Source organism: Phalacrocorax aristotelis, chromosome 18, assembly GCF_949628215.1.
Source record: "Phalacrocorax aristotelis chromosome 18, bGulAri2.1, whole genome shotgun sequence".
Classification (NCBI taxonomy): domain Eukaryota; kingdom Metazoa; phylum Chordata; class Aves; order Suliformes; family Phalacrocoracidae; genus Phalacrocorax; species Phalacrocorax aristotelis.
Window position 1 is genome coordinate 12999653 of NC_134293.1, and position 25625 is coordinate 13025277.

Sequence of the window (25625 nt, forward strand, 5' to 3'; positions counted from 1 at the left end):
TGGGCAGGGCTGGAGCAGGCAGCGGCTGGGCAAGGGTGGGCAGGGTGAGGGCAGAGGTAGGCAAAGGGGTGAGGGCAGGGTGAGGGCAGGGGCAGCAGGGGGTGAGGGCAGGGTGAAGGCAGAGGCAGGCAAGGGGTGAGGGCAAGGTGAGGGTGGGGGCAGGGGCAGGCAGGGGGTGGGGGCAGGGGCGGGCAGGGTGAGGGCAGAGGGGTGAGGGCAGGTGCGGGCAGAGGCAGGCAAGGGGTGAGGGCAAGGTGAGGGTGGGGGCAGAGGCGGGCAGGGTGAGCGCAGACCCGGGGCGGGGCAGTACCACCACCCCGCCGCCAGGGGCCGCCCTGCGCGGACCCCGCAGAAGGAGCAGCACGGAGCCGGGCGTGACGTCCCGGCGCGCATGCGCGCCAGGAAGTGTGTGTCTCTCTGCCCCCCCGCCCACACAGCTGCTCCTCGGCGCATGCGCTTTGCTCCGGCTGCTGGGCGTTGGGGCGGGTGGGGGGCGGTCGGTGCCGCCTCGCTGAGGTGGCGGCGGCGGGAAGATGGAGGCGGGAGCGCTCGGCGGGCCGGTGCTGCCGGGCGCTCTCGCCCTTCTCCTCGTCCTGCTGCTGCTGGTGGCCGCGCTGCGCCGCGCCGCCCCGCCGAGGCCCCTCGCCGCCCCGCCGGATGGTGAGTACGCGGGTGGGGACAGGGCTGGGACAGGCCGGCCCGAGCCGAGCCTCCGCTCCCCGCAGGCCGCAGGGTGAACGGCGCCGCCACGCCGGAGGAGCACCGGAAGGCGAAGCTGCCGGCGCGGGCCCGGAGGGACAAACCGCAGCAGCAGCAGCACAGCTTCGCCCACAGGCTGCTGGTGGCCTCCCTGAAGGTACCGTGTACCCCGGTGACCCGCCGGCCCCGGCACCCCGGCCCGCCTCCGCTCCCCGCGCTGACCGCTCTCTCTCCCCAGGGCCACAGCGGCTCCGTCTCCTGCCTAGACTTCAGCAGCAGCGGCAAGTACTTGGCGTCCTGCGCTGACGACCGGACGGTCCGGCTGTGGAGCACCCGGGACTTCACGGCGCGGCAGCACCGCTGTCTGCGCGCCAACGTCGAGCTGGACCACGCCGAGCTCGTCCGCCTCAGCCCCGACTCGCGGTAGGGCCAGGCCTCCCGAGGCCTTGTGTGCCCCCAGCCCAGAGACCCCCTGGGGCGTACCGGCACCAGCACGTCTTGTGGACTAGGCTGGACGGATGTTACATCTCTCACAGGGTTGTGACGGTATCGCTGGCTCGTGAGGGCAGCGGGCACGTTAATGTGCTAGGGCAAATACCCCTGTCCCCAGCTTGCCACCCTGCGGCTGGTTTGAGCTGCTGAGCCTCTCTGGGGGCTGGGGAGAGAGCTGTCGCTGGCTGGGAAGCTTGGTTGAAAAGCATGCCTTGGCACTTTAGAGAGAGGAATATCGTTTCCAGATGTGGAGTAATAAATTCTGTTCTTTTCCATTCAGTGTTGCAGTTGAGCTAACACAGGGTGAGAACGTGGCGCTCTCGTAAAGCACGCAGCTTTTTATGTGCCAGTGTATCCCTTTTCGCCAGGTGCCACTGAGTGACCCATTAGCTTACCTGTTGTAGCTAGGCTTAGAGGAGGTAGCCCGTTTCTTAACGGTTCAGAGTGTCTCTCCTTCCACTTAGGGCATTCATTGTTTGGCTGGCGAATGGTGAGACTATCCGTGTCTATAAAATGATTAAGAAGGATGATGGCAGCTTCACCTTCACTGCAACTTCTGGAGACTTCCCAAAGAAGCACAAGGCTCCTGTCATTAACATAGGAATTGCAGAGACAGGTATGGAAATAGCAGAGCTGCTCCCTTGTTGTGGCTCTCGATCAGCTTTGATTTCCTTGTAAAGCAAGAGCAGCTGGGTTGAAAGAGTTGGAGTTTTTGGCATTCTCAAGGCCTTGATTCTCTGTAGTCTCTAAGGTGTTACTTTTTAGCCTTTGTTTACTACTGAGTGAATGGAAAGATGCCATTTTCAGCCAGACAGTGTTCTTGTACGTGCAGAATTAGCACCCCAATGTGCACAGCCTCTTAATTTACATTTTCAGGGATGCTGTTGCAAAGAGGTCTGGTCTCAACATTGAGAGAATCGCTGTTCTCTGGCCCACCAGTCTGTCTTTAACCTGTCAAAAGTCTCTCTAGTGAGTTCATGTGTCTGCCTTGGACTTCTGGGATCTTCTAGAACAGAGGCTGGGGTGGGTATGTGTTAGCCCTGAGAACTTGATGGATTAATGCTTCAGGTATGTGACAGCAGGCAGTTGGAAATGAGTGGACACAAGTTCAGTTCTGTAATAGGAGAGCAGAGAAAATGTTAACTGAAACCTTTGTTTAGCGTGAAAGTGAAAACTTAAACCTGCAGAAGTAGCTGGAAGGTAAATAGGCAACTCTGTCTCAGCTGAGATGCAAAGGGGAAGGCATTGCAAGTGGAAACAAGCAGGAGTCCGAAATGCTGATGCAAATGGTAATCGTGGCTAGTAGTAGTGTGACTTGTAGTCAGCTACCGGCCTGTAATCCATGACTTGAAAGCTACAGATACCTCAGGTTGTGTTTTAACCATCTGGGGAAGATTAAGTCTGCCAGGTCACTCCTGTGGTACCAGTGTAGTGCTGAGCTCTGCAAGTGGGATCTGAGGGGTGCTGGGGCAAGACACATGTGGTCTCTGCATGCCCGCTGCCAGCTGATGGCTGCTGAGGCCAAGGCTGCACTAATGTGTAACCAGGAGCAGAGTCTTCTGATACTGCTCTTCGCTCTGTCCCAGGAGATTGAATTTTGGTGCTGCTTTTGGTCTTCTTGACTTGACTGTCCCAGTGCAGGGAGAGGTTGCCCTGCTTAAGGACCCTTGAGCCTTTGATAAGTCTGTAGCAGCATTAGGCCTGGGAGCTCTCCTGATCTTTGCCTTTTTCCCCCAGGAAAGTTTGTCATGACAGCTTCCAGTGACACTACCATCCTGATATGGAGTCCAAAGGGTGATGTCCTGGCCAGCATTAACACTAACCAGATGAACAATGCCTACGCCGCAGTGTCGCCCTGTGGAAGGTGAGGGGCTTGAGGTATTCCAGGCCCCTCCTGCTGCGGAGTAGGAGTCTGTAGGGGTGAACAGGAACCTTGCTCCTTCCCAGAGGACATCATCACTTCAGACCATCGGCAGTTAGCTGTTATTTTAATGCAATTTTCTGAGGCTTCCGCACTTGAAAAAGCAATTCTGGCCCCTGAGAGCAGCCCCTCCAGGAGTGTTGACTCTTGCCTGGGTAGCCTCAGCCTCTCAGTGGGTTGCTATTCTGCCTCAGCACTGCTCTTCCTACAAACCAGCTCCTAAAGAGCTATGGGGAACGGCGTTGGCCTCAGTTGGTGGAGGTGGGACAATACAAGGGTGTATGCAAAGCAAACAGCATTTCTAACTTGCTTTTAACCTTTTAAAGGTTAATTATAAAATTAAAATCTTTATTACTGAGGGATTGTTTACCAGGAAAATAATGTTCTCTGCTCTGTCTCTAACTTGTTGCTGCAGGAAGGCTTGCTATGCTCCAAGCTCAGTGAGCTTGGGGATCAAAAGCACTTAGCATCTTTATTTTGGGCTGGGAGTTGCTCATGCCCAAGTTGTGGAGTTGCTGCTCTGGTCCCTGGTGGCCTCCCTCAGTGTTCCCTTTACCAGCCTGGTTTCAATGAAAAGTGAGAACTTTTTCAGCTGACCAAAGCAAAGGGTTGAATGTGTCTGGATGGGTGTGTCTTGACAGAGCCCTGTCTTAGGCACCCATCCGCACAGTAGGGCTGCCCCTGGCCCCTGCCTTGCTCAGGAGGCCAGAGGAGAGCTCTGCAGGGCCAGCCCCACGGCCAGGACACAGTAAGTGCTCTGTAACAGATAACCCTGTGTCTTTCACCCAGGTTTGTGGCATCCTGTGGCTTTACTCCTGATGTGAAGGTGTGGGAGGTGTGTTTTGGCAAGAACGGAGACTTCCGGGAGGTGGCCAGGGCTTTTGAGTTGAAAGGCCACACCGCTGGTGTGCATTGCTTCTCTTTCTCTAATGATTCGAGGAGGTAAGTGTGCACTATCCACTGCCTGAAATAGTATGGCTCGCTCTCGGGCACGTCCGCTCACCCCTTCCAGTCCATGCCAGCCTGCACCCCTGCAGGCTGTGGGTGGATGCTGCCCTGCATGCTCTTCTGGCAGCCCTGGGTGGCAAAAGCCTGACGGGTGTGTGCCACCTGCATATTCCCTGTGGATTTCTTCCTGGGGGTGGCTGCTTTTGTGCTCCGGAAAGAGGATGAGGACTCTGTGTGTGTGCAAACTTGCACTTCCCAAAAGAGCCCTCTGGCCGCCAAGGACTCCTGCTTTGCAGGGGTGGCAGGGGAGGAGGTGCTGCCTGATTTCCTTGCACTCGCCTATGCTCTGTCTCCTGGCTGCAGGATGGCGACTGTTTCGAAGGATGGGACATGGAAGTTCTGGGACACAGATGTGGAATACAAGAAGCAACAGGATCCTTACCTGCTTCTGACGGGGAAGTGTGAGGTGACGGAGCCTTGTCGCATCGCCCTGTCCCCTGATGCTCGAGTCGTCGCCATCTCCAGTGGCACAGACATTGTTGTGTACAACACAAGAAGAGGGGAGGAGGAGGAGCGTTTTCCGGGTGTGCATGGACGGTGCATAATGGACTTGGCTTTTGACACCAATAGCCGCTACGTGGTGTCATGTGGGGACCGGGCCATCCGCGTCTTCCACAACGCTGCTGGTCACAGGGCGGTTGTGGAGGAGATGGAAACCATGCTGAAAAAAACTGCCAACAAAGCCACTCGAGAGAGGCTGGAGCAGCAGATCTCCAGTGCCCGCAAAGCACTGGCCGCAATCTATGGGAAGAAGCACTAATTCTCCTCCACAGTGGTGTGTCCCAGCTCTCTGTGGTCACAGGCAGCTGCATTCTGCTGTGGGGCTTTTTTTTTAAATATCACTGAACAAGTTGTAATAAAAGAGTGTGCAGAGTGCTCAAGGCCTTCCTTGCATGCTTTCTGACCGTAGCGATGGAGAGCTAGGCAGCGTGTCCGTCTGGGGCAGGTGGGGGGCACCAAGGGCTCCCCATGGTGCCGCTGTTTCCTCCTTCTGCCTTGTCCCCACCCCATCTCATCGATATCCCATGGGGTTAATTGCTTGGACAGGACCAGCAAGGTTTTTCTGGACTTAGAAAAGGGGAGGGGGGTTGTGTGGTTTTTTTGGAAGACCTGCCCAAGCTCAATCTTTCAATCTAAAGGTGGGTGGTTCTGCTGCACGGGAACGGGCAGGGTTCTTTCAATCCGTGTTGCGGGGTTAAGGTGATGCACAATTCCGGGGGACTGGAGGCTTGCCCGCCTCCGCCGCTGCGGAGTCGCGCCCAGCGCTGGGCAGGACTTGCCCCAACCTAAGATGGCGTAGGCGGTGTTGTCGCCCCTCCCCTGCCGGAGGGCGGGGCGAGCCGCGCAGGCGCACTACGCGCCCCCTTCCCGCTCCCTTCTTCTGGGCGTGGCGAGCGCGGTGACGCACCCGCGCAGGGCGTGGGCGGGGCGGAGTGCGCGCATGCGCGGAGAGAGGCGGCGGGTGCTGCGGAGCCGGGGCTGCCGGGGCTGTGGGCGCCATGTCGGGCCGCTCGGTGCGCGCCGAGACCCGCAGCCGCGCCAAGGATGACATCAAAAAAGTGATGGCGGCCATCGAGCGCGTCCGCAGATGGTGAGAGGCGGGGCCGCGGGGGGGGTGGGGCCTGCCCAGCGTGCAGCCAATCACCGCACCACACGAGTGCCGGTGGAGGGGCTCCGGTGGCGAGTATCCAATCAGCATGCTGCGTGGTGGAGCGGGCGGGGATTGCGAGGCAGCATCCAATTAACTCGCCCTATCGGCTCGGGGCTGTGAGTGGGACCGGAAGCGCCGATGATCGGCAGACGCCACGACCAATCACAACGAGGTGTGAGGGGTGAGACGGCGGGGCGCGGCAGTGCTGTGGATTGGCATTCCCCTGGTCCAATCCGAGCCTTGCGGGCGAGCGGGCGGGACTTGTTGCCAGGGTACCGCCGGCCTGCCCGGCCGCGCCCCCGCGCGGCGCTGACGGCTGTGTCCGCCCAGGGAGAAGAAGTGGGTGACGGTGGGCGACACCTCGCTGCGGATATTCAAGTGGGTGCCGGTGGCGGACAGCAAGGAGGTGGGTACCGCGCCCTTCCCCGGGACTGCCCCGCCCCGGGACCGCCCCGCCCTTCCCGGTCCCCGCCCGCTCAGGACCGCCCCGTCCTGCTCCCCGGGATCCACCGCCCCCGGCCCCGGCCGCGCCGTGCCTTCCTTCACTCTGCAGGGGAGCGGCCCGGGGCTCCCCGGTGCAGCCCCGGGAGCCTCTGCTTGCCCCCGCTCCCCCCAGAAGGCGGTGCCCGGAGCGGGTTCGCCCACCCGTGAGCCCGGGCCGCGGGGTCGCCCGCCGCCTGCAGCGGCGCAGCCGAGCTGGCGGACCTGAGCCACTGCTCTCCCTTGCACCTCAGCTCAGGTGCTCGCGTGTGATCCCCTCTGCCCTCCCTGTTGCCTTAATCCCCACCAGAGGATGTATTTCTCTTTGGTGGAGCTCCTTGAGAGGTGTCAGCTCCTCCTTTGGCTTCTGATTCTGAAGCCCCACAGATGAAGTTTTGCCTCTTGGTTAGAAAAGTGCCCAAAAAGGAAAGGGAAGAGGCCTGCACAAGCACATCCCCCTGGGCTGCTGGGTGGGAGGAAGGGGAGTAGCTTCTCTGGAGCACTTTGTGCACCTCTGTATCCTCTTGCTACTGGTGGGCTCCTCTAACCTTGGGTTTCTGCTTTTCTTTCTCTCCTCAAGAAAGAGAAATCCAAATCAAGTAGCAGCACTGCCCGAGAACCCAATGGCTTCCCAGCTGACACCTCTGCCAACTCCTCTCTCCTCCTGGAGTTCCAGGGTGAGTCTGGCTGAGCCCCCTTCAAGCTGGGAAACTCTCTAAGGTCTTACAGAAGCTGGGATGTTGCTGGCTTGTGTTTGCTGAACTTATTGGGAAGAGCAGCACATGTCTTCAGTGTAGGGTTGTGCTGGTCCACTGCTGAAACTGTTCATTTTTGCTGTCAGAAAGAATCTTAATTGGCTGTTTTGGAATCTTCCTGAGGGAAGTTTCATGGGGAGCTGGAGGAGTGGGGTTTCCTGTTCCCCACTTTGCAGTCCCTGCTGGGGAGAGGCCAGCAGCTGCCTGCAGCTGAGCCCGCTGCTTCCAGCAGTGACTTGCATGGACCTTAGGGTGAAAGGGCAGAGGATTTCCTTGGTCCTGGAGCACTGCAGAGAGCCACGAGCAGGCCAGGCTCTGTGGTGGAGCTGAGCAAGGCTCAGGCAGTGCATGGAGTTCACGCTGGAGCAGTGTGTGCCTGTCCCCAGCCTCTCCACTCGGCTGTCGGTGTGGCCAAGGAAAATCGAGGAATGTGTTGGCACTTCAGTAGATGTGGTGAGAAGGGTAGCGTTGCAGGTCTGCAGTTTGGAACTGCTTTACCTGGAAAAGATGTGTGCTAGGATTGCCTCCCCATCCAGAGGCAGTTGCTGAGCATCGCTCCTGCTGCTAGATTGCTGCCTCGCAAACAGACGAGGTACAAAACCCTGGTACGCAGGCAAGAGGTCTCCTGCCCTCAAAGGCCTGGGTCCTCACAAGCTGCGGACATGAGATTTGCAGCACAACGCTTTGTATTGCCACTGTGCCTCCTGCTTGTTCTTTTGGAATAGCCCTGGGTGAGTGTCTGTTCAGACTCGTTCCCTGGGCAGAAGCACCCTCTCTCCCATGGGCCAATTGTGTATCTGATGCCAGCCATGTCCCGGTGAGGGGTCCTGTGCCTGGCAGCCCTTATGTCGCTGGGTGACAGTGAATCCCCTGTACCCTAAGTGCCTCTGACTGTGCTCCGTCTTCTCCCTAAGACCGCAGCTCTTGGTGCCGGCCTCGGCTGCCCATGCCCCTGGGTCAAGGTGCTCTTCTTCACTAGGTGCTGTTTCTGCAGATGAGAACAGCAACCAGAGCTCTCTGTCGGATGTCTACCAGCTCAAGGTGGACAGCAGCCCCAACTCCAGCCCCAGTCCCCAGCAGAGCGAGTCCATGAGTCCTGCCCACACGTCCGACTTCCGCACGGACGACTCGCAGCCACCCACACTGGGGCAGGAGACACTGGAAGGTGGGTGCTGGCTGGGAGGAGGTGGATGGCTCAGCCCAGGGAAGGCCCTGCTGGAGCCGTTGCTTGTCTGGTGGGTGACCAAGGCACTGCTGGAAGTGGACAGGGAGAGTTTTGTATCTTCTGCTGGAGGTCTTCTCTCCTGATTCAGCACTGGGCCAGGTACTGCTGTGCTCCTGGGTTGATAGTTTTGTTAACCCTTCTGTTCTCCCCAGAGCCTTCCCTGCCTTCCTCGGAAGTTGCAGACGAGCCTCCCACTCTCACAAAGGAAGAGCCAGTCCCCCTTGAGACTCAGGTAAGGGAAGGGGGATTGAAACCACGTCTGAAAATGCACGCGTACTCAGCTTGGCCCTTTCAGGCTTATTCTTGTCCCGTGTAGCAGAATCATCTCAACAGACAGACTTGCTCTGCGGTCCCAAAGTGCCCTCCAGGAGCTTCCCAAACCTCCTGGCTTCCCAAGCTGTCGCCTGGGTCAATTTGGGTATTAAAAGTGTGAAGAAAGGATGTGGGGGTGGAGTAAAACAATTTTGGCTGACTCCGGGGCTGAAGTGGATTCTAACTCCTGGTGCCCTGGGACTTCCTCACAGATGAAAGCCCAGGTGTGCCCACAGCGTGACACAGCCTTGTCTGGGTCCGCATGGCTTGGTGGGCATGCTGAGCTCCTGTCGCTGCCCATGAGCTCTGCCTCTGGCTCTTGCAGGTAACTGAAGAGGAGGAGGACTCTGGTGCACCGCCTCTGAAGAGATTTTGTGCCGAACAGAACTCTGTGTGCCACACGGCCTCGGAGAGCTAGCCTGCCCGTCCCTGGGGAGAGCGCCTTCGCCAGCCCCTCGCAGAGCTGCCTGCCCTCCCCCGTGGGACGGGGTTCTTCCCCCTATTCTGCCCCTTCCCCAGGGCTGGGCACTCCTGCCACTTGCCATCCAGTCTGCCCTGCCCTGCCCTGCCCTGCCCTGCGCTCAGCAGCAGGAGCTTCCCGCCAGCCCCGGCAGCGGCAGCCTGCGCTCCCTGGGGCGGACGTGGTTGCCACCAGTACCTGCAAATTTGCCTCTATTTATTGGCTCCCTCTCTCCCTGCTGACCTGTCTTGTGGGGGTCTCTGGCGGGTGGTCTGCATGCGCAGGGGGACTTGTCCGTGGGGCTCCCTGCTCTCTGTGGCCCCCAAGGTGCTGGCAGACAGTGTTTGCCTGCTCCTGGCTCCCCTGCCTGCCCTCCCCTGGGTGCTGGGAAGGGGAGAGCTGCCTTCCACCCGCACGAGCTGCTGTGCCTGCTCCCCTGTGAATGTGGGCAGAAGGTGGGGTGCATGGGGGGCCCTGGGGGGTGAGGCCGAGCTCAGGGGCTGCGCTGGGATGCTGTGCAATAAGCTGCTAGAGTTTAAGCCATTAGTGTTGGGAGAGACAGGAGTGCTCCCTTTGTGGAGGGCAGGGGCTGGCAAAGCCCCCATGGGACAGACACCCCCCCCAGTTCTGGGGTGGCTGCTGCCTACTCACCCTGCTGCTGCCCTGGACCCCCCACACACCCACCCCCAGAGCCGGGGGAGCTGCTTCCCTGCATCTGCCGCCCCCCGCCCCCTGCCCAGCTTTAGGGACCTCTGGGTCGGGGAAGGAGGCAGCAGGGCACTGGGCCCCCCGGGAGACCCCGTCCCTGCTCCCAACGTGCCCCGCCCCCCCACCCCCGCTGCCACTGCATGTCCTGCCGAGTCTGTGATCGAGCCTGGCGAAGCCGAAGGCGCGGCCGCGCGTGAAGTGGAAAGTTATTTTAGCACTGAATAGAATATTTTTAAAATTAAACTATTTGAAATACAGTGCTCGGTGTCAGGGGCGTGGTGGGGCCGGGCTGCCGGCGGGAAGTTCTTACCGGGCGGGAGCGCTGGGATGGGCGTCACAGAGCCAGGACCAGCCTCGGGACTCTACCCTCCGGGAAGGTAGGGCCGGCACCGGGCCCGTTGTCCCCCCGCCCGCCCGGTGCTGTCCGGGAGCGGCTGGGGGGAGGCAGAGCGCGGCCCTGCTGTGGCCCCGCCGAGCCGCGCTCCTGCCCGCGCCGGTGCTTCCTGCGGGCAGGCGCGGGGGACCGGGGGCAGCTGCGCCCTGGGGGGTTGGTAGGAACCGCGCTGGTAAACGGGCAGGTGCTGCCTGGTCGTCACCGCTGGGACGTGTTTTGTATGTAGCTTCGAGGCAACGATTAGAGCCCGATATGCAAAAGAGCCGAACAAAAGGGGATAAGGCAAATAAAAAATGAAAGTGGTGAGGGGATCTGGGGCACGGGTTAATTTTTCCTCCCTAATTCCAATTGTGGGCTGTGACATTGGAAGGCACAGACAGACCCACTCTATCAATGCATGGCTCCGTGGCTGTGGTCACTGTCACAGCTTTGGGGTTTTGGCAATGGGATGGCCTACACGGCACCAGGATTGCTGGTGTCAAATGGGAGCCACCCTTCCCAAAGGGGAAAGAGGGTCTTTGCTCAGGAGCTTGTGGGGCTCATTGACAGGGCTTTAAACTAGCGGCAAAGGGGAGGGAGAACATACCAGGCTTGCCTGTGACAAGCGGTGGGATGATACCCAGTGGTTAGAGGGACGGGCTGCCGGTATGAGCCCTCAGCCTGTTGCCCAGAGGCGTGCTGGGGACACTGCAGCACAGTCAAAGACATCGATACAGTGTGAAGAGCTGTCCCTGAAGAATAGCCACGGGCGGGTCGGAAGCGTATGGGTAAGAACCAGAGACAGCGGCACAAAGGGAACCTTGTGGCTGGTGTTGACCACAGGCCACCTGATCAAGGGGAGCCTACTGACGAAGCCTTCTTCCTCCAGCTCCAGGAGGCTTCGTGCTTGCAGGCTCTCGTCCTACTGGGGGACTCCAACCACCCCAGTGCGCGCTGGGGAAGTATCATGGCGAGCTGTAGCAATCCAGGAGATTCCTAGAATGCATTAAGGATAACTTCTTAAGCCAGGTAATAGACAGCCCTACCCGAGGGGATGCAATACTGGACCTGATGGTCACCAATGCAAGTGAGCTCATCGGTGCCATCAAGATGAGGCAGCCTGGGCTGCACTGGTCACGCATTGGTGGAGATCACGCTCCTGAGGGATACGGGAAAAGCAAGGAGTACAGTCAGGACCCTACGTTTTAGGAAAGGGGAATTCCATCTCTTCAAGGAGTTAGTCAGAAGGACCCCCTGGAAAATGGTCCTCAGGGGCAAGGGAACAGAAGAGAGCTGGCAGGTCTTTAAGGACACATTCCATACAGTGCAAGAGCTCTCAGTTCCCAGGTGTAAGAAAACAGGCAAGGAAGGGAAGAGGCCAAGGGGAGAGACCAGCATGGCTGAGTCGAGACATGCTGGTCAAACTGAAGAGTAAGAGGGAACTGCACGGGCAGTGGAAGCAGGGACAGGTGTCCTGGGGAGTGTACAGGGACACTGCCCGGCTGCAAAGGGATGGGGTCAGGAGGGCAAAGGCACGGCTGGGGCTGAATTTGGCAAGGGATGCAAAGAATAAAAAGAAAGGCTTCTACAGGTACGTCAGCCAGAAAAGGAAAGTTAAAGAATGTACCGCCTGTGGCGAACAAGAATGGTGACCTAATATCAACAGACGAGGAGAAGGCTGAGGTACTCAACAGCTTTTTTGCCTCAATCTTCATGGGTAACCTCTCTCCTCACCCCTCCCGAGTTGATGGGCCGCAAGATGGGGACCAGGGGGATAAAGCCCCTCCCACTGTAAGGGAAGATCAGGTTTGTGACCACCTGAGGAACCTGGATATACACAAGTCTACAGGACCTGATGAGATGCATCCCTGAGTCCCGAGGGAATTGGCTGATGTAGTTGCCAGGCCACTCGCCATGATATTTGAAAAGTCATGGCAGTCGGGTGAAGTCCCTGGGGTCTGGAGGAAGGGAAACGTTGTGCCCATCTTTAAAAAGGGTGGAAGTGAGGACCCGGGGAGCTACTGTCCCTTCAGCCTCCCTCTGTGCCTGGGAAGGTCATGGAACAGATCCTCCCAGAAACTATACTAAGGCACAGGGAGGACAGGGAGGTGTTCCAAGGCAGCCAGCACGGTTTCACCAAGGGCAAGTCCTGCCTGGCCAACATAGTGGCCTTCTGTGATGGAGTGACTGCAAGGGAAGAGCTATGGATGTCATCTCTCTGGAATTCTGTAGGGCCTTTGACACACCCTTCTCTCTAAACTGGGGAGACACAGATTTGATGAGTGGACTGTTCGGTGGATGCGGAGAAGGGCTTGGGGGTGCTGGTGGGTGAAAGGCTGGACATGAGCCAACAACGTGTGCTCACAGCCCAAGAAGGCCAGACGTATCCTGGGCTGCATCCCCAGCAGCGCGGGCAGCAGGGCGAGGGAGGGGGTCCTGCCCCTCTGCCCCGCTCTGGTGAGACCCCACCCCCAGTGCCGCGTCCTGCTCCGGAGCCCCCAACACAGGAGGGACATGGAGCTGTTGGAGCGGGGCCAGAGGGGGCACAGAAATGCTCCGAGGGCTGGAGCCCCTCTGCTGCGAGGCCGGGCTGGGAGAGCTGGGGTTGTTCAGCCTGGGGAAGGGGAGGCTGCGGGGAGACCTTATTGCGGCCTTTCAGTACTTAAAGGGGGGCTGTAGGAAAGATGGGGACAACCTCTTTAGCAAGGCCTGTTGTGACAGGACAAGGGGTGATGGTTTTAAACTAAAGGAGGGGAGATTTAGATCAGATATAAGGAAAAAATTTTTTACAGTGAGGGTGGTGAAATGCTGGCCCAGGTTGCCCAGAGAGGTGGTAGATGCCCCATCCCTAGAAACATTCAAGGTTAGGTTGGACAGGGCTCTGAGCAACCTGATCTGGTTGCAGATGTCCCTGCTCACTGCAGGGGGTTGGACTCTAAAGGTCCCTTCCAACCTAAAGTATTCTATGGTTCTATGATTCCATTAAAAATGGTTAATTAACATTATGCCTGTGGGTGTCCTCACAATTGCCCAGCTTTGATTTGCTTGTGCGTTGCAAATAATGATTTTCATTGTCCAGTTTATTAGATCTAGCATGTAAGTTAGATCTAGCATGTAAGCCTTAGCCAAAGGTGTTATGGTTTCCTTTGTCAAGACTGCCCCGTATAATTGTTAAGTGTTTTTAATTATTTACCATTTCAGGATCAGGATGGCCAGATGAGAGGGGCAGCTGCTGATTAATTTGAAGATGAACTATCCTGATGTGGTGATAGCTATTGAGAAAATAGTTTTAGGAGAGAGATCCAGAAAGAAGACCTCTTGCAATCAGAAAAGGCAATGAAAAGGGGCCTCTCTAGCACAGTGTGTGCACTGCTGAATTTAGGAGGAGGAGTAGTGAGGATGGAGAGTGAAGACAAGAATTACTGCTTTCAGGAGCATGGCATTGGCCTGGATATAGAGCAGAGCCTCAGGGCATGCATCAACTGTACTGAGACCAGCAAATACTTTACGTGGCTGCAGCAGCAGAGTCATTTGCTGCTTTTTGTTAAAACCTGGAGCTGTGGAGGTCCAGAACAGAAAAGTGCATCCACAAAGCCACGTATCTGTAGCTTAAGCACTGGTTTGTCCTGTAGGTCTTTCACTTCAGTTGTCCCTACAACTTCAAGCGATGCTGCCATATTTCTGAGGGAGAAGGAAAGCTGTGCCAAGCACTGTGCTGAGAATGGGCCAAGCGCTAAGAAAGCTCTGCTGAATTTTGATGGGGGAGCGAAGGAGTCCCCACTGAACACCCAAGAGTGCAACATCCAAGATGCTGCCGCCAGGGTTTTAAAGAGAGACAAACTGATGCTTGGGGAGGTCCTGGATTTCACAGAGACAACACATATTGAATTTAAGAACTTCGCTACAGAGACTATCTTGGAATACATTAGAAAAACCCTTCCAAATTATGTTTCTGCCTTTGCAAACACTCAGAGTGGTTATTTATTTTTTTGGAGTGGATGACAGCAGGAAAGTCATTGGAAGCCATACTAAAGTGGAGAAAGAAGCTTTGGAAGAAACAGTAGCTGATACCATGGGCTCGATGCCCGTCCATCACTTCTGTGGCTTGCAGGCTGGCGTGCAGTTTAAGGCTTATATCCTGAGCGTTTATGACAAAGCCAAATGCTTCCAGGGCTAGGTATGCGCTGTGTGAGTTGAAGCATTTTGCTGCTCTGTTTTCCATGATAACCCTGAATCCTGGATTGTGACGGGTGACGTGTTTGAAAGACTGAGCATCAGGAAATGGACAGAGCTCATGACAGCTAAGGACCCAGGCAAAATCTGCATTTACATTAATGCAAAGCTCATCTCTGCCTTGGTTTGTAAACTTTCAGGAGGAAAGACCAAGTTCTTTTGTTCTGTGTTCTCACCAAACCTAGAAAAGGGATTTTGGCCCATGGCACAGTCACAGGCACCGGGGGTGACAGTATGGCAACTGGCCTCCAACGGCAAACCGTTCTGTGAAGCATTACCCTCTGAACTGGTTCAGCAGGACTTTCTGAAGCACTCCCAGCTGGAATAAGCATTCCTAGGGATACCAGTATGCCTCTAAATGAAGTGCGAAGATTCAAAATCACCCAGGAGTTTCCATTACTTTTAATGAGAATTGCAGAAAAATTTCAAGCTGGCTTTGTCTGTTAAGATGCTCAGGAGGGAGTGATGTCCTGGTAGAAATCTGGCCCCTTTAGGTGCCTGAAAGGGGTTTATTTTGAAAACCAAGAAAGTCCTTACTGGTGCTGATCCCCACAGAGTGAAATCCCCAGTGCTTGATGGACCAGCGTGGATCAGTCCCCATGCCCAGGTTTGAGCCGGGTAGATCCAGCATCTTGGCACAAGTTTTGTGCCAGCACTAAAGAAAAAGAATCATTTTAGCTGTAATGGTGGTGTCAAACTAACCTGCAACTTTTCTTCTCCCTCTCCTTATCAAGTACTAAGAACATCTGTAATGAAGTCAGCAACATGAGGGTAGCTACTAAAACCTGGTCAGTCGTCTCTTCAGTGATCAGCTTGAGTTTGGGAAAAGTCCTTTCAAATCCACAGCTCAACAAGCAACACACAGTATGCAGCAGGTTGCAGATCGCTCCCGCTTTCCAAGGCTCATGCACATTTCAGATGTCTACTGAAAAGTCACTTTGCATATGTGGTGTGGCTCGGGGGTTGTTAAAAGCTGTTTTGAAGGAGCAGGGGTGCAAGGTTTTACTTGTTTTAAGACATGTTGTCTTGCTCCATTGTGAAATCCTTCCCCTTCAAAATCTATGTCCTGCTTTTTGTTCCATCACTCCACAACAAGACCTGTATGGCAAGTCCTGGAGAGTTTATTCTGACTGCAGATAGGAATAAGAGTCTTTCAGTCTTAAGATGAAACTAACCATCCTTTCGTACGGGTTCCTTGTAATGGAAATTTTCCTTGAGTGTGTGCGCCCATGGCAGTGACCACATGAGCACAGAACATGCTAGCTGAAGAGGACCTCCTGTCCCGGCGGAGCCCCAGCCATGCGAGGCAGGTCTGGCCTTGTGTGAAACCTCTTCCGTGGCCCTGGTCTGTGCTTAGAGTTGGGATGTCTGATCTCTTCAAAGGGCACATGCACACAAAAGACAGGGTGATGTAGATAGGAAGGGAACAAAGCAGCAAGGTCTTTTGGAGATGGGCATCTACTGAAGAGACTCGTGGTACACATAGGTCGTTCCTGTAGGGTGCTGGTGTGCTGAACCGGCACGTCAGGCATCTCTTACCTGTACACTGGGGTTCCAACACATACAGCCAGCCTCACCTCCATCCCCGGCAAGGTGATAGAAGAGTTCATCCTGGAGGTCATCTCCAGGCATGTAGAGGAAAAGGTTTTCAGAAGTAGCCAACATGGATTCACCAAGGGAAGATCATGCTTGACCAACTTGATAGCCTTCTATGATGGTGTGACTGGCTGGGTTGATGAAGGGAGAGCAGTGGATGTTGTTTACCTCAACTTCAGCAAGGCATTTGACACCGTCTCCCATAACATTCTAATAGACAAGCTACGGAACTGTGGGTTAGATGAGAGGACAGTGAGGTGGACAGAGAACTGGCTCAACAACAGAGCTCAGAGGGTCATGATCAACACGCAGAGTCTGGTTGGACTAGAACGTCTCCCTTATGCAGAAAGGCTGAGAGACCTGGGTTTGTTCAGCCTGGAGGAGACTGAGGGGGGATCTTAGCAATACTTACAAATATCTGAAGGGTGGGTGTCAGGAGGATGGGGCTGGACTCTTGTCAGTGGTGCCCAACGCCAGGCCAAGGGGCCACGGGCACAAGCTGGAACACGGGAAGTTCCACCTGAGCATGAGGACAAACCCCTTCCCTGTGCGGGTGCCAGAGCAGGGGCACAGGCTGCCCAGAGAGGCTGTGGGGTCCCTTCCCTGGAGACATTCACACCCCGCCTGGACGCGGTCCTGTGCCCCTGCTCTGGGGGTGCCTGCTCCAGCAGGGGGTGGGACAAGGTGATCTCCAGGGGTCCCTTCCAACCCCTGCCATTCTGGGATTCTGTGATGCCACACAGGGTCTAGATCTTGCCTTTGAACTGTAAAGCCATCTATGCTTTGAGCCCTCTTTCTTCTACTGCACATCGAGATCCTGTTGGTTTGATGCAATACTGTTGTTCTCAACTACATAGGCAGCATTTTCTTGAGTAGGATTGCGAAGGGAGGTTTTAAATTAATCATTTCAGTTACTCTTTAGTGCTGGCTTTTAAAAGTACGGAAGGATTTTGATGGATATAACATACATTTTTCTTCCCCCAAGATCTTTCAAACCTGGCTGATAAATTTGAGAATGAGCTCAGTCTGTCAAATGGTCCTTCTCTTATCAAGCCAGTTTATTCAAAAGCTGGACTCCAGTGTGCATCTGAACTCCAAGAATGCCTCTACCAGGTAAGCTGTTTATTCTGGATATTTTCTTGAATTTAAGATTGTATTTGACAGAACTTCTAGGAAGATAATGTGATATAAGATTTTAGGCACACAACTTAACATAAACTGTTATGGTATTTAAAAGATGCAAGGTGCAAGTGCTCCAAGAATGTCCATTTCCCTGATTTTTCAGGTTCTTCAATATCTTCTCCCATAATTATGCCACTAAGTATAATCCCTAGTGCATACAATTGCTGAGAATACACCTAGTGTCCCAGGGGTTTAAGCACTGTCTGCCCCCTGTTATGTTCAAGAATCTTCTTACGGATAAAGAAGAGAGAGCATAATTTATTCCTAGTATAACTGAAATCTAAGTAGTCTAATCAAGGAATTACTACTAGTCAAGATCTAATTATTACTGATAACAAAAGAAAAATACAATAATGAATATCACTGTGAAAAAAAAGTAATAATAATAATAGAAAGTTACCTGTACATTTCCTAGTATCCACCCCTGTTCCTGGTGTTACGCTTGGCCTTCCACCTGTCATCAGGAGTATGTAGTTGATGTTGATGGTTTCTTTTTCACACGCCAGGATCTGCTTGGGGTCACCTGCTGTACGTTTGCTAATGCACTTCTACACCTTGTTCTTCCTTCACTGGTCTGCAAGTCCACTGCTCCATTGGAGTTTAGTAAACATGGCGTGTTTCACAGAAGTCAGATATTTGTTTGCTATTACCCTTATAACTAGTTTTGTTCAGCTCCAGGACTGCATTTCTCTACCTGACCATCTGAGAGCTATTTCTGGCCTTGGGATCTCCTGTGCTGTCTTTTACCGCCCCACACCTGAATTCAGCCCTGCATCCTGTCTCCCACATCCCAAGACCTCTGCTGTCCTACCAGACCTGTATTTCTGCACTCTGCATCATCATGTTATGAGCAGAAAGGTCCCACCCTGTGCAGAAGACCTGCTTTTTGCTGCTTTCTGTATAAATTGATGGTTGTTATCCACAGCCACCTGGTTATTAGAAAAAAAAGTGCTATTAGAGGTAAACCCAGTGAAAACAAAGCTCCAAACAGGTCAACAAAAATTCAAGCAAAGCAACCAGACAGGCCTCTGACCTGAGGCCTTGCAAACTCAGTGTAGTTCCCTTGGCTTGGTACTAGCAACCCTGTATTGCTGATCTGCAGGGCTAGGCACCAAGTGTTTGGGTGTCAGGGGTCTGATCAGCTTAGACATTTTTCTCACCCAGTAAGTTAATTCCTCCACCCTGCTCACTGCTGCAGGGGAACTTCAAGCTGGGGCACACAAGGGAAAGTGAAACTCAGCCCTTCCCATGCAGGGGTGAAGAACCTTGCCTCGGTTTTATTTATTAGGTGAAAACGCGACTATCTCAGAAACACTATAAAAGCAGCAATGGTTGCTGTGCAACAGAGACTCCCATACACCAAGCCCTGAAAGACAAGGTATTAGGAGTAGCCAAGGGCAATGTAAATCCTATAATGTTCCTGCAGGGCAGGGCTGTGGCTGGAGGTCACGCTCTGAGACGCATGGGAATTCCAGGTCCTTGTCTGGTATCAGAACTGCTCCAATCAGTAGCAAACAGATACTTTCTCATTAAACATAGTCCATGTTTAATGGACTTTTTTTCCAAATTCTGACCAATAGTTGTATCAATTGCTAATTTTTCTAATTATTTTTGTAATTTTGCTATCTTTTCACATCTGTTTTCAGGATTACTCTCAGATGATTGATTTACTGATGGGTTAATAGTGTTTTGGTACAGGATGTGCAATTGCAGTTTCTTGATGAGAATGTGTTTTTCAAATGGAAGGTTGTGACACAGTCAGGGTAATTTATGCTTGCATTTGAGATTTGTCTCTGTGTTATGAATGTGCATAGCTGTAATTTTAACCTGCAAATTTAAGACAGAATTTGTGATAATATTTTTTAAAATTACTGTTGCTTGTTATTTTGGAGGAGCACCAAGTTTAGTGTTGGGATGACAGGTGCCTTCATATATTCCCCTATATTTAAGAGGAACGTGACTCTATACATCAAGATGATGCTACTGATATCCTGAAGAAAACGGAATTTTTGGAATTTTCCACTAAACCATAACCATGAACCATATGAGCCTGGCCAAACAGAATTTGGCGGCCAGAGCCAGGAACTGAGACACAGAGAAGCGCTTGTTTTACGACTCCATCCTTGAGGAGAGCTGGGAGACTGATCAAAGCAAACATCCCGCCTCAGAAGACGCTGAGAACCTGAGAACGGGGTGATAAAGTGTCTAATCAAGGAGGACTAATTGGGATGTTGATAAGGAAGAAAACAAAGTGCCTTTAGGGGAGCTATCTCCATTTTAATACTGAAAATCAGGCCCATAGGCCAGGAATCGCGCACACACACACACACACACACACACACACACACACCCCCCCCCCCGTAGTAAGCCCCTCACTCTCTGAGCATGGGGGGTAAATTAAAAGTGAGCTGTACCTTTACATCAAAGTGAGAAAGAAATTAACCAATTATTAGCTGAGGTGTGTGAATATTAGCCGTAACTGACACTTTTAACTCGGTGTGGGGTGCTAGCTTTGTGGGTTACCACCTAGCACCAATCTTTGCACAGAAATGAATTAAATAAAATACCTCTGCTGTGTATAGTTTGGCATTTTGCAACCGGGTAAACAAACCCGCTTTTTGGGATAACACTCCTAGGTGCCTTTTTCTATATGCATTGTGTTTTACCAGTCAGGAGCATAGGAGAGGCTGCAAGCAGGCTGCTCCACCTGGTCCAAGCACTGGTCTCTCACTGTGGCAGCAACACATCCTTCAGAGGAATACCTGGTGTCGTGGTTCAGCCCAGTCAGCAACCAAGCACCCCGCAGCCACTCGCTCACTCCCCTCCTGGTGGGATGGGGGAGAGAATCGGAAGAATAAAAGTGAGGAAACTCGTGGGTTGAGATAAAGACAGTTTAACAGGTAAAGCAAAAGCTGCGCGAGGAAGCAAAACAAAACAAAACAAGGCATTCATTCACCACCTCCCACAGGCAGGCAGGTGCTCAGCCGTCTCCAGGAGAGCAGGGCTCCATCACGTGTAACGGTTGCTTGGGAAGACAAACACCATCACTCCAAACGTCCCCCCTTCCTCCTTCTTCCCTAGCTTTATATCCTGAGCATGGCGTTGTATGGTACAGGATACCCCGTGGGTCACTTTGGGTCAGCTGTCCCGGCTGTGTCCCCTCCTAGTTTCTTGTGCACCCGGCAGAGGACCGGGAGCTGAAAAAGCCCTTGACCGGTGTAAGCGCGACTTAGCAACAACTAAAACATCTCCACGTTATCACTGTTTCCACCAAAACTCCAAAACACAGCCCCATACTAGCTACTACGAAGAAATTTAACTCTATCCCAGCTGAAACCAGGACACCTAGATGATGAGAAGGCAGCTAGAAAGGATGCAGATCCTTCCAAAGAAATTTCTCCTTATTCCATTTAGAAGTCAGGCATGCCTGAAGCTTGGAGTTTATACCCCTTTTACTCATACAAAAAATCCTTACTGATTTACCACCAGGTATTGTGGGAATGCTGAATTTTTTACTCACATTAAATTGTTTACTTTGATGACTTCATTGTATAATAAATTCCTCCAGGAACTGGTGTGTTCAGTAAACTATTTGCTGCGGGTTTTTTTTCTAATTTTTTATTTCTTTTTTTTTCTAGTGGGTTCTAATAAAATAGAATGGAAGCCAGAAACCATCTGCACCTACCTGTTCTCAGAGTATCCTGGATTAGAGGATTTAATGAAAAAACAAATCCATCCACTGAAAAAGGGGATACTGATATTTTCAAGGAGCTGGGCTGTTGATACTGGATTGTGGAAAAAACAAGATGTTATATGTGATGCTCTCTTAATAGCTGAAAACGCATATCCAGTACTGTATACTGTAGTCAATGACGCCTCTTCTGCTGAGTCTGAAAACTTGAGAGGAACTGCTTATGCATTAAAGAAGAAACTAGTCAATGATGGGGGATATGCTTCAGAAGTGTGTGTGATTCCCCAAATACTGTACCTGAATGGCGCAAAGAATCAGATGGAAGTCGCGGAGGATGACATTCCCCAGCAAGAAAACCAAGAAAACCCATGTGGTTATGCCAGCTTGTACCCAGAGAATTACATCCTCGCCTCCAGGGACATCCCCGTGTTCCTGCGTGCACTTATGACTGTTGTGCTGCGCTTCAAGTCCTACTTAAGTGACCATCTTGGCTGTGAGATTTTCAACCTTCTCACAAACAGTATGAGCTGCTCTCCAAGAACCTGCACAACGTCAAAGAGCAGTTTGTCCTTGGTCTTCCTGGAACAGGGAAAACAATCATAGCTTTGAAGATCATTGAGAGAATAAGAAACATTTTTCACTGTTCTGCAGAAGAAAGACTCTATATTTGTGAAAATCATCCCTTGAAGACGTTTGTGAGGTAAGCAGTAATGTGCATTTCCCCTTTCTTCATTCATTCCATCCTCTGTACATACAGCACAAGCCCTGCTGATTTTTACATCTGTTTGCCAAACTGTCTGAAACAAACACACAACAATCATCTCAAGAAAGGTGTTAGTATTGAAAGTATTAATGGTCCATTACAGCTCATGCTGACACCAAAAATACCCACCTGCCTTTCCCTGTTGCTGCCTCAACACTGCCTGTGCTGGGCCTGGCGCAAGCTACTGTGCAGCTGTGGCCTTTGGATCTGTGCCATCTAGACGAGGAGAACAGAAACAGAATGCCCCCTTGGTAGAGGATTTCAGGCAGAGCAGTTCCCCAGTGCTGTTCTTGCTGTGTTTCCACTTGGGTCAGCACGGAGAGGTCAGCAGGCCCCACAGCAGACGAGGCACATTGCACCAGGCAATTGCAGCCTAGCTCAGGCACCGCAGCGCCCAAGCAGCCGGATGGCCTGGAAGAAGCGCTGCCAGTTCTTGCTTACCCTGGGGAGAACAGGGAACCCATCCCTCCCACGGGAGCTCGGGCACCGCGCTGCCTTCCCTGGGCCAGGAGCAGGGCAGAGGGAGGCCCCTGGGGAGCCTTGCCATGGGAAGGGAGCCCCATGTAGGAAGGGTGGCCTTGAGCCTTCTCTTAGGGTAGAGCCAAAGGCAGTTGGTGGGGGCTGCGCAGCAATGCCTGCGTGCAGCCAGTCCATTGGGATAAATGTCCCCACTGGGAAAATGATATAGCATGCTACAGCTGAGATAGGAAGTTTTGCATTTTTGGACAGTAAGCAGCAGTAGACCTGCAAGGAAGAACCCACTGAGAAATGGAGGCAGTCAATACAGATTTGTCTGGTCACATCTCCTTTGTATTTACCATATGGTTTGTTTGGGTTTTGGTTTGTGTTTTTTTTTTAGAAATGACAAGTGCAGGTCTGTGACATGTGTTGCCTTCTTAAATGGGAACTTCCCAGAAGTGAAACACATTGTGGTTGATGAAACACAGAATTTTCATCCTGAAGAAAACTGGCACCAACGTGCCCGGGAGCTAGTCAAGAAAAAAAAGTGGCATTTTCTGGGTCTTCCTGGATTTATTCCAGTCCACTCACCCATATGGTTGCAGTCTTGAGTTTTCAGAACTATATCCTCAGGAATGGTTGACCAAAGTGGTCCGTAATGCCAAGCAAATATACAATGTCATGTTTGATCTAATGGAGGAAATCCTCCAAGAACATAACACATATATGCCCTGTGAGGTGCTAGAAGGGTTGTTTAAACAGGCTGAATGTGCCCATTCTTTGTCAGGTGACTACATAATAAAAAAAAGCATGGAAACAATTGAAATTGCAGAGTACGTGGCCAGGCAGTGCAACAGCTATATCCAGCAAGGCATCCCACCAAAGATATTGCAATTCTGTGCAGTACGCATCATGCAGCCCAGGAGTTCAGCTGGATATTGGAACCTGAGCTTTTTAGCTCTTTTTAGACAAGGAAGGAAATACAGGGTGAAGTTGGTCTTGCAGTCAGCAGAGTATGATTCAGAAGACGTCATTGTTCTTGACAGCACCCGACGCTTCTCAGGCCTAGAAAGGAGGATTGTGTTTGGCATCCATCCTGTCCCCGCACAAAAGGAGATATCTCTCAGTCTTTTGCTCTGCACGGTGTCCAGAGCCAACACCAAACTCCATTTGCTGTATCACTAAGGAAGGATGCTCTTTTAAGAGACATTTTTAAATGACGGTTTTCTCTTACCTAGTGCTATAGACACCAGAATGCTTCACTCACTTTTTGTTCAGTGATATTATAGGGCAGCCTTAAAATTTTTTTAATGGCCTTTCTGTAGTCTATGCAAAAAAAAATTATGCAGTTTGACATACATATTTCATCATGTGTAGGCCTGTAGGATGCCATAAAATTAATTTTAAAGGACATCACCACTGGAGAGAACAAATTGCTGAAAATGGCAATGGCAGAAGGAAGTCAACAATTACAACCTACTTGGATAAATCATAGAACAATTTGGAGACTTGTACTTTCAGTTCCTCTGCTCTTTAAGCCGATTCCATGTTTTGTCTTGTTTCAGTGCTGCCTGAGTGGAACCACAGGTAGGAAACTCAACGGGGCCATCCTTGTATATGTCCCTGCTAGTGCTGGTACAAATGGTCAAAACTGTGCTGTTTTTCAGTAGTGGGGAGATTTTTGTGATTTTTCAGCCAAATAATCTCTTTTCTTATCCAAAAAGATAGAGCCACAGCCTGCTTTTGGGAGTGGTGGTGAACTCTCTTCGCCTCTGTTGGGAGTGGGGCTGTGGTTTTGTGGTCACACTGAATCATCTTAAGTGCAGGTTTCTGCCCATGGAGGCAGTTCTGTCCCCAGTAGTACAGTCCCAAACCTCTTGCAAGTAGGCTCAGGTGTGCAGCAGCATAGAGAGTTGGGAACTTGGGGTCTTGCAAGCTCATCTTCAGCCAGGTAAGCTCCATCTTGTCATTGCAGCTGCCCAAGTGCTAGTACTGGCATGAGGGGTAGCGGGAGTGTGCATCCTGGAGAAGGAGGCAGTGCAGGATCACACAATGGCAGAGGTGGGAAGGGACCTCTGGAAGTCATCTGGTCCAACCTCCTGCTCAAGCAGGGCTACCTAGGGTGCCCACAACCACGTCCAGATGGCTTTTCAGTATCTCCAGAGATGGAGCCTCCACGGGCAACGTCTGCCAGGGATCAGTCACCCAGGCAGTAAAAAAGTGTTTTCTGATGTTCGGAGGGAACCTCCTGTGTTTCAGTTTGTGCCCATTCCCTCTGGTCCTGCACTGTGGACCACTGAAAAGAGCCTATCTCCATCCTCTCGGCAGCCTCCCTTCAGATGTTGATACACGTTGATGAGAACCCCCTGAGCTCTCTCTTCTCCAGGCTGAGCAGTCCCAGCTCTCTGAGCCGTTCCTCATATGTGAGGTGCTCAGTCTCTTCATCATCTTCATGGCCCTTTGATGGACTCTCCCCAGTATGTTCATGTTTTTCTTGTCCTGGGAGGCCCAGAACTAGACACAGTTCTCCAGGTGTGACCTCAGCAGTGCTGAGTAGAGGGGAAGGATCACCTCCCTCGACCTGCTGGCAACACTCCTCCTAATGCAGCTCAGGACTTCAAGAGTCTTTTTTGCTGCAAGAGCACATTGCTAACTCAAGTTCAACTTGGTGGCCCCCAGGACCCTCAGCAGCCTTCTCTGCAGAGCTGCTTCCCAGGCAGTTAGCCCCAGTATATACCGGTGCCTGGGGCTGCCCCTCCCCAGGGGCAGGACTTTGCAATTCTCCTTGTTGAACTTCATGATGTTCCTGGCAGCCCATTTCTCCAGCCTGTCAAGGTCCCCCACTTGATACTTCTCCCTTGTGCTCACATGGATACCCACTCAAGCTGTTTAGAAACTGCAGTGGGTCACCAAGATTTCCTCACTCTAACTAGGACTTTTGAAGTCAAAAAGCTGTCGCAATATAATGTATATGTTGATGGCCTGATTCTTACTGTCATGTCAGATTTGATACAAGCAGTATGGCTCTTCAAAACCTGCAAAAACCTGTTGGGAATCTACCATATAGAATCATAGAATCATTAAGGTTGGAAAAGACCTCTAGGATCATCAGGTCCAACCATCAACCCAACACTGCCAAGTGCACCACTAAACATGTCCCGAAGTACCACATCTACACATCATCTAAATACCTCCAGGGATGGTGACTCCCCCACATCTCTGGGCAGCCTGTGCCAATGCCTGACCACTCTTTCAGTGAAGACAATTTTCCTAATATCCAATCTAAACCTCCCCTGATGCAGCTTGAAGCCGTTTCCTCTCGTTCCATCGCTGGTGACTTGGGAGAAGAGACCAACACCCACCTTGCTACAACCTCCTTTCAGGCAGTTGTAGGGAGTGATAAGGTCTCCCCTCAGCCTCCTCCCCTCCAGGCTAAACCCCCCCAGCTCCCTCAGCCACTCCTTATAAGACCTGCTCTCCAGGTCTCCGAATATAGTTACATCTTTTATTTCTGTCTCAGATGTCAACTGTTGCCAGAACTTTGCCAATGTTTGCCTTGTTAATGTAGTTCCTATTATTGCTTACTCTGATATTAGATTTTTAAAAGCTGATAGATA

At 52.5% G+C, this 25625-nt stretch overlaps 4 protein-coding genes across 7 annotated transcripts; all 4 read left to right on the forward strand.

The window, feature by feature from the left end:
• The first annotated feature begins 395 nt into the window (after window positions 1–395).
• On the forward strand, window positions 396–4996 carry TBL2 (transducin beta like 2). 3 transcript variants are annotated; one of them, XM_075112941.1, is made up of 8 exons: window positions 396–660; window positions 726–856; window positions 938–1122; window positions 1472–1513; window positions 1656–1807; window positions 2929–3055; window positions 3902–4054; window positions 4424–4996. In XM_075112941.1, exons 1-8 carry the CDS (start codon window positions 534–536, stop codon window positions 4878–4880), a joined length of 1374 nt encoding a protein of 457 aa, XP_074969042.1. In that variant the 5' UTR covers window positions 396–533; the 3' UTR covers window positions 4881–4996. The 3 variants fall into 3 exon arrangements, with proteins under 3 accessions (XP_074969042.1, XP_074969040.1, XP_074969041.1); XM_075112939.1 differs by lacking the exon at window positions 1472–1513; XM_075112940.1 differs by lacking the exons at window positions 396–660; window positions 726–856; window positions 938–1122 and having other exon boundaries at window positions 1270–1559.
• Window positions 4997–5545: 549 nt separating this feature from the next.
• On the forward strand, window positions 5546–9968 carry BCL7B (BAF chromatin remodeling complex subunit BCL7B). 2 transcript variants are annotated; one of them, XM_075113064.1, is made up of 6 exons: window positions 5546–5711; window positions 6102–6177; window positions 6832–6928; window positions 7986–8171; window positions 8384–8463; window positions 8869–9968. In XM_075113064.1, the coding sequence occupies exons 1-6, from the start codon at window positions 5620–5622 to the stop codon at window positions 8959–8961; spliced, it is 624 nt and encodes a 207-aa protein (XP_074969165.1). In that variant the 5' UTR covers window positions 5546–5619; the 3' UTR covers window positions 8962–9968. The 2 variants fall into 2 exon arrangements, with proteins under 2 accessions (XP_074969165.1, XP_074969167.1); XM_075113066.1 differs by having other exon boundaries at window positions 8001–8171.
• Window positions 9969–13331: 3363 nt separating this feature from the next.
• Window positions 13332–14645, forward strand: LOC142066283 (protein SLFN14-like). Its single transcript, XM_075113557.1, is given in 3 exon segments — window positions 13332–13397; window positions 13400–14068; window positions 14070–14645. Coding segments are annotated over 3 exon segments (1311 nt in total).
• Window positions 14646–16894: 2249 nt separating this feature from the next.
• LOC142066284 (schlafen family member 11-like) lies at window positions 16895–21499 on the forward strand (the record flags this gene model as incomplete). The annotated part of the gene is given in 3 exon segments (XM_075113558.1): window positions 16895–17033; window positions 20734–21300; window positions 21303–21499. Coding segments are annotated over 3 exon segments (894 nt in total), but the record flags the coding sequence as incomplete, so codon positions are not given.
• Window positions 21500–25625: the final 4126 nt, after the last annotated feature.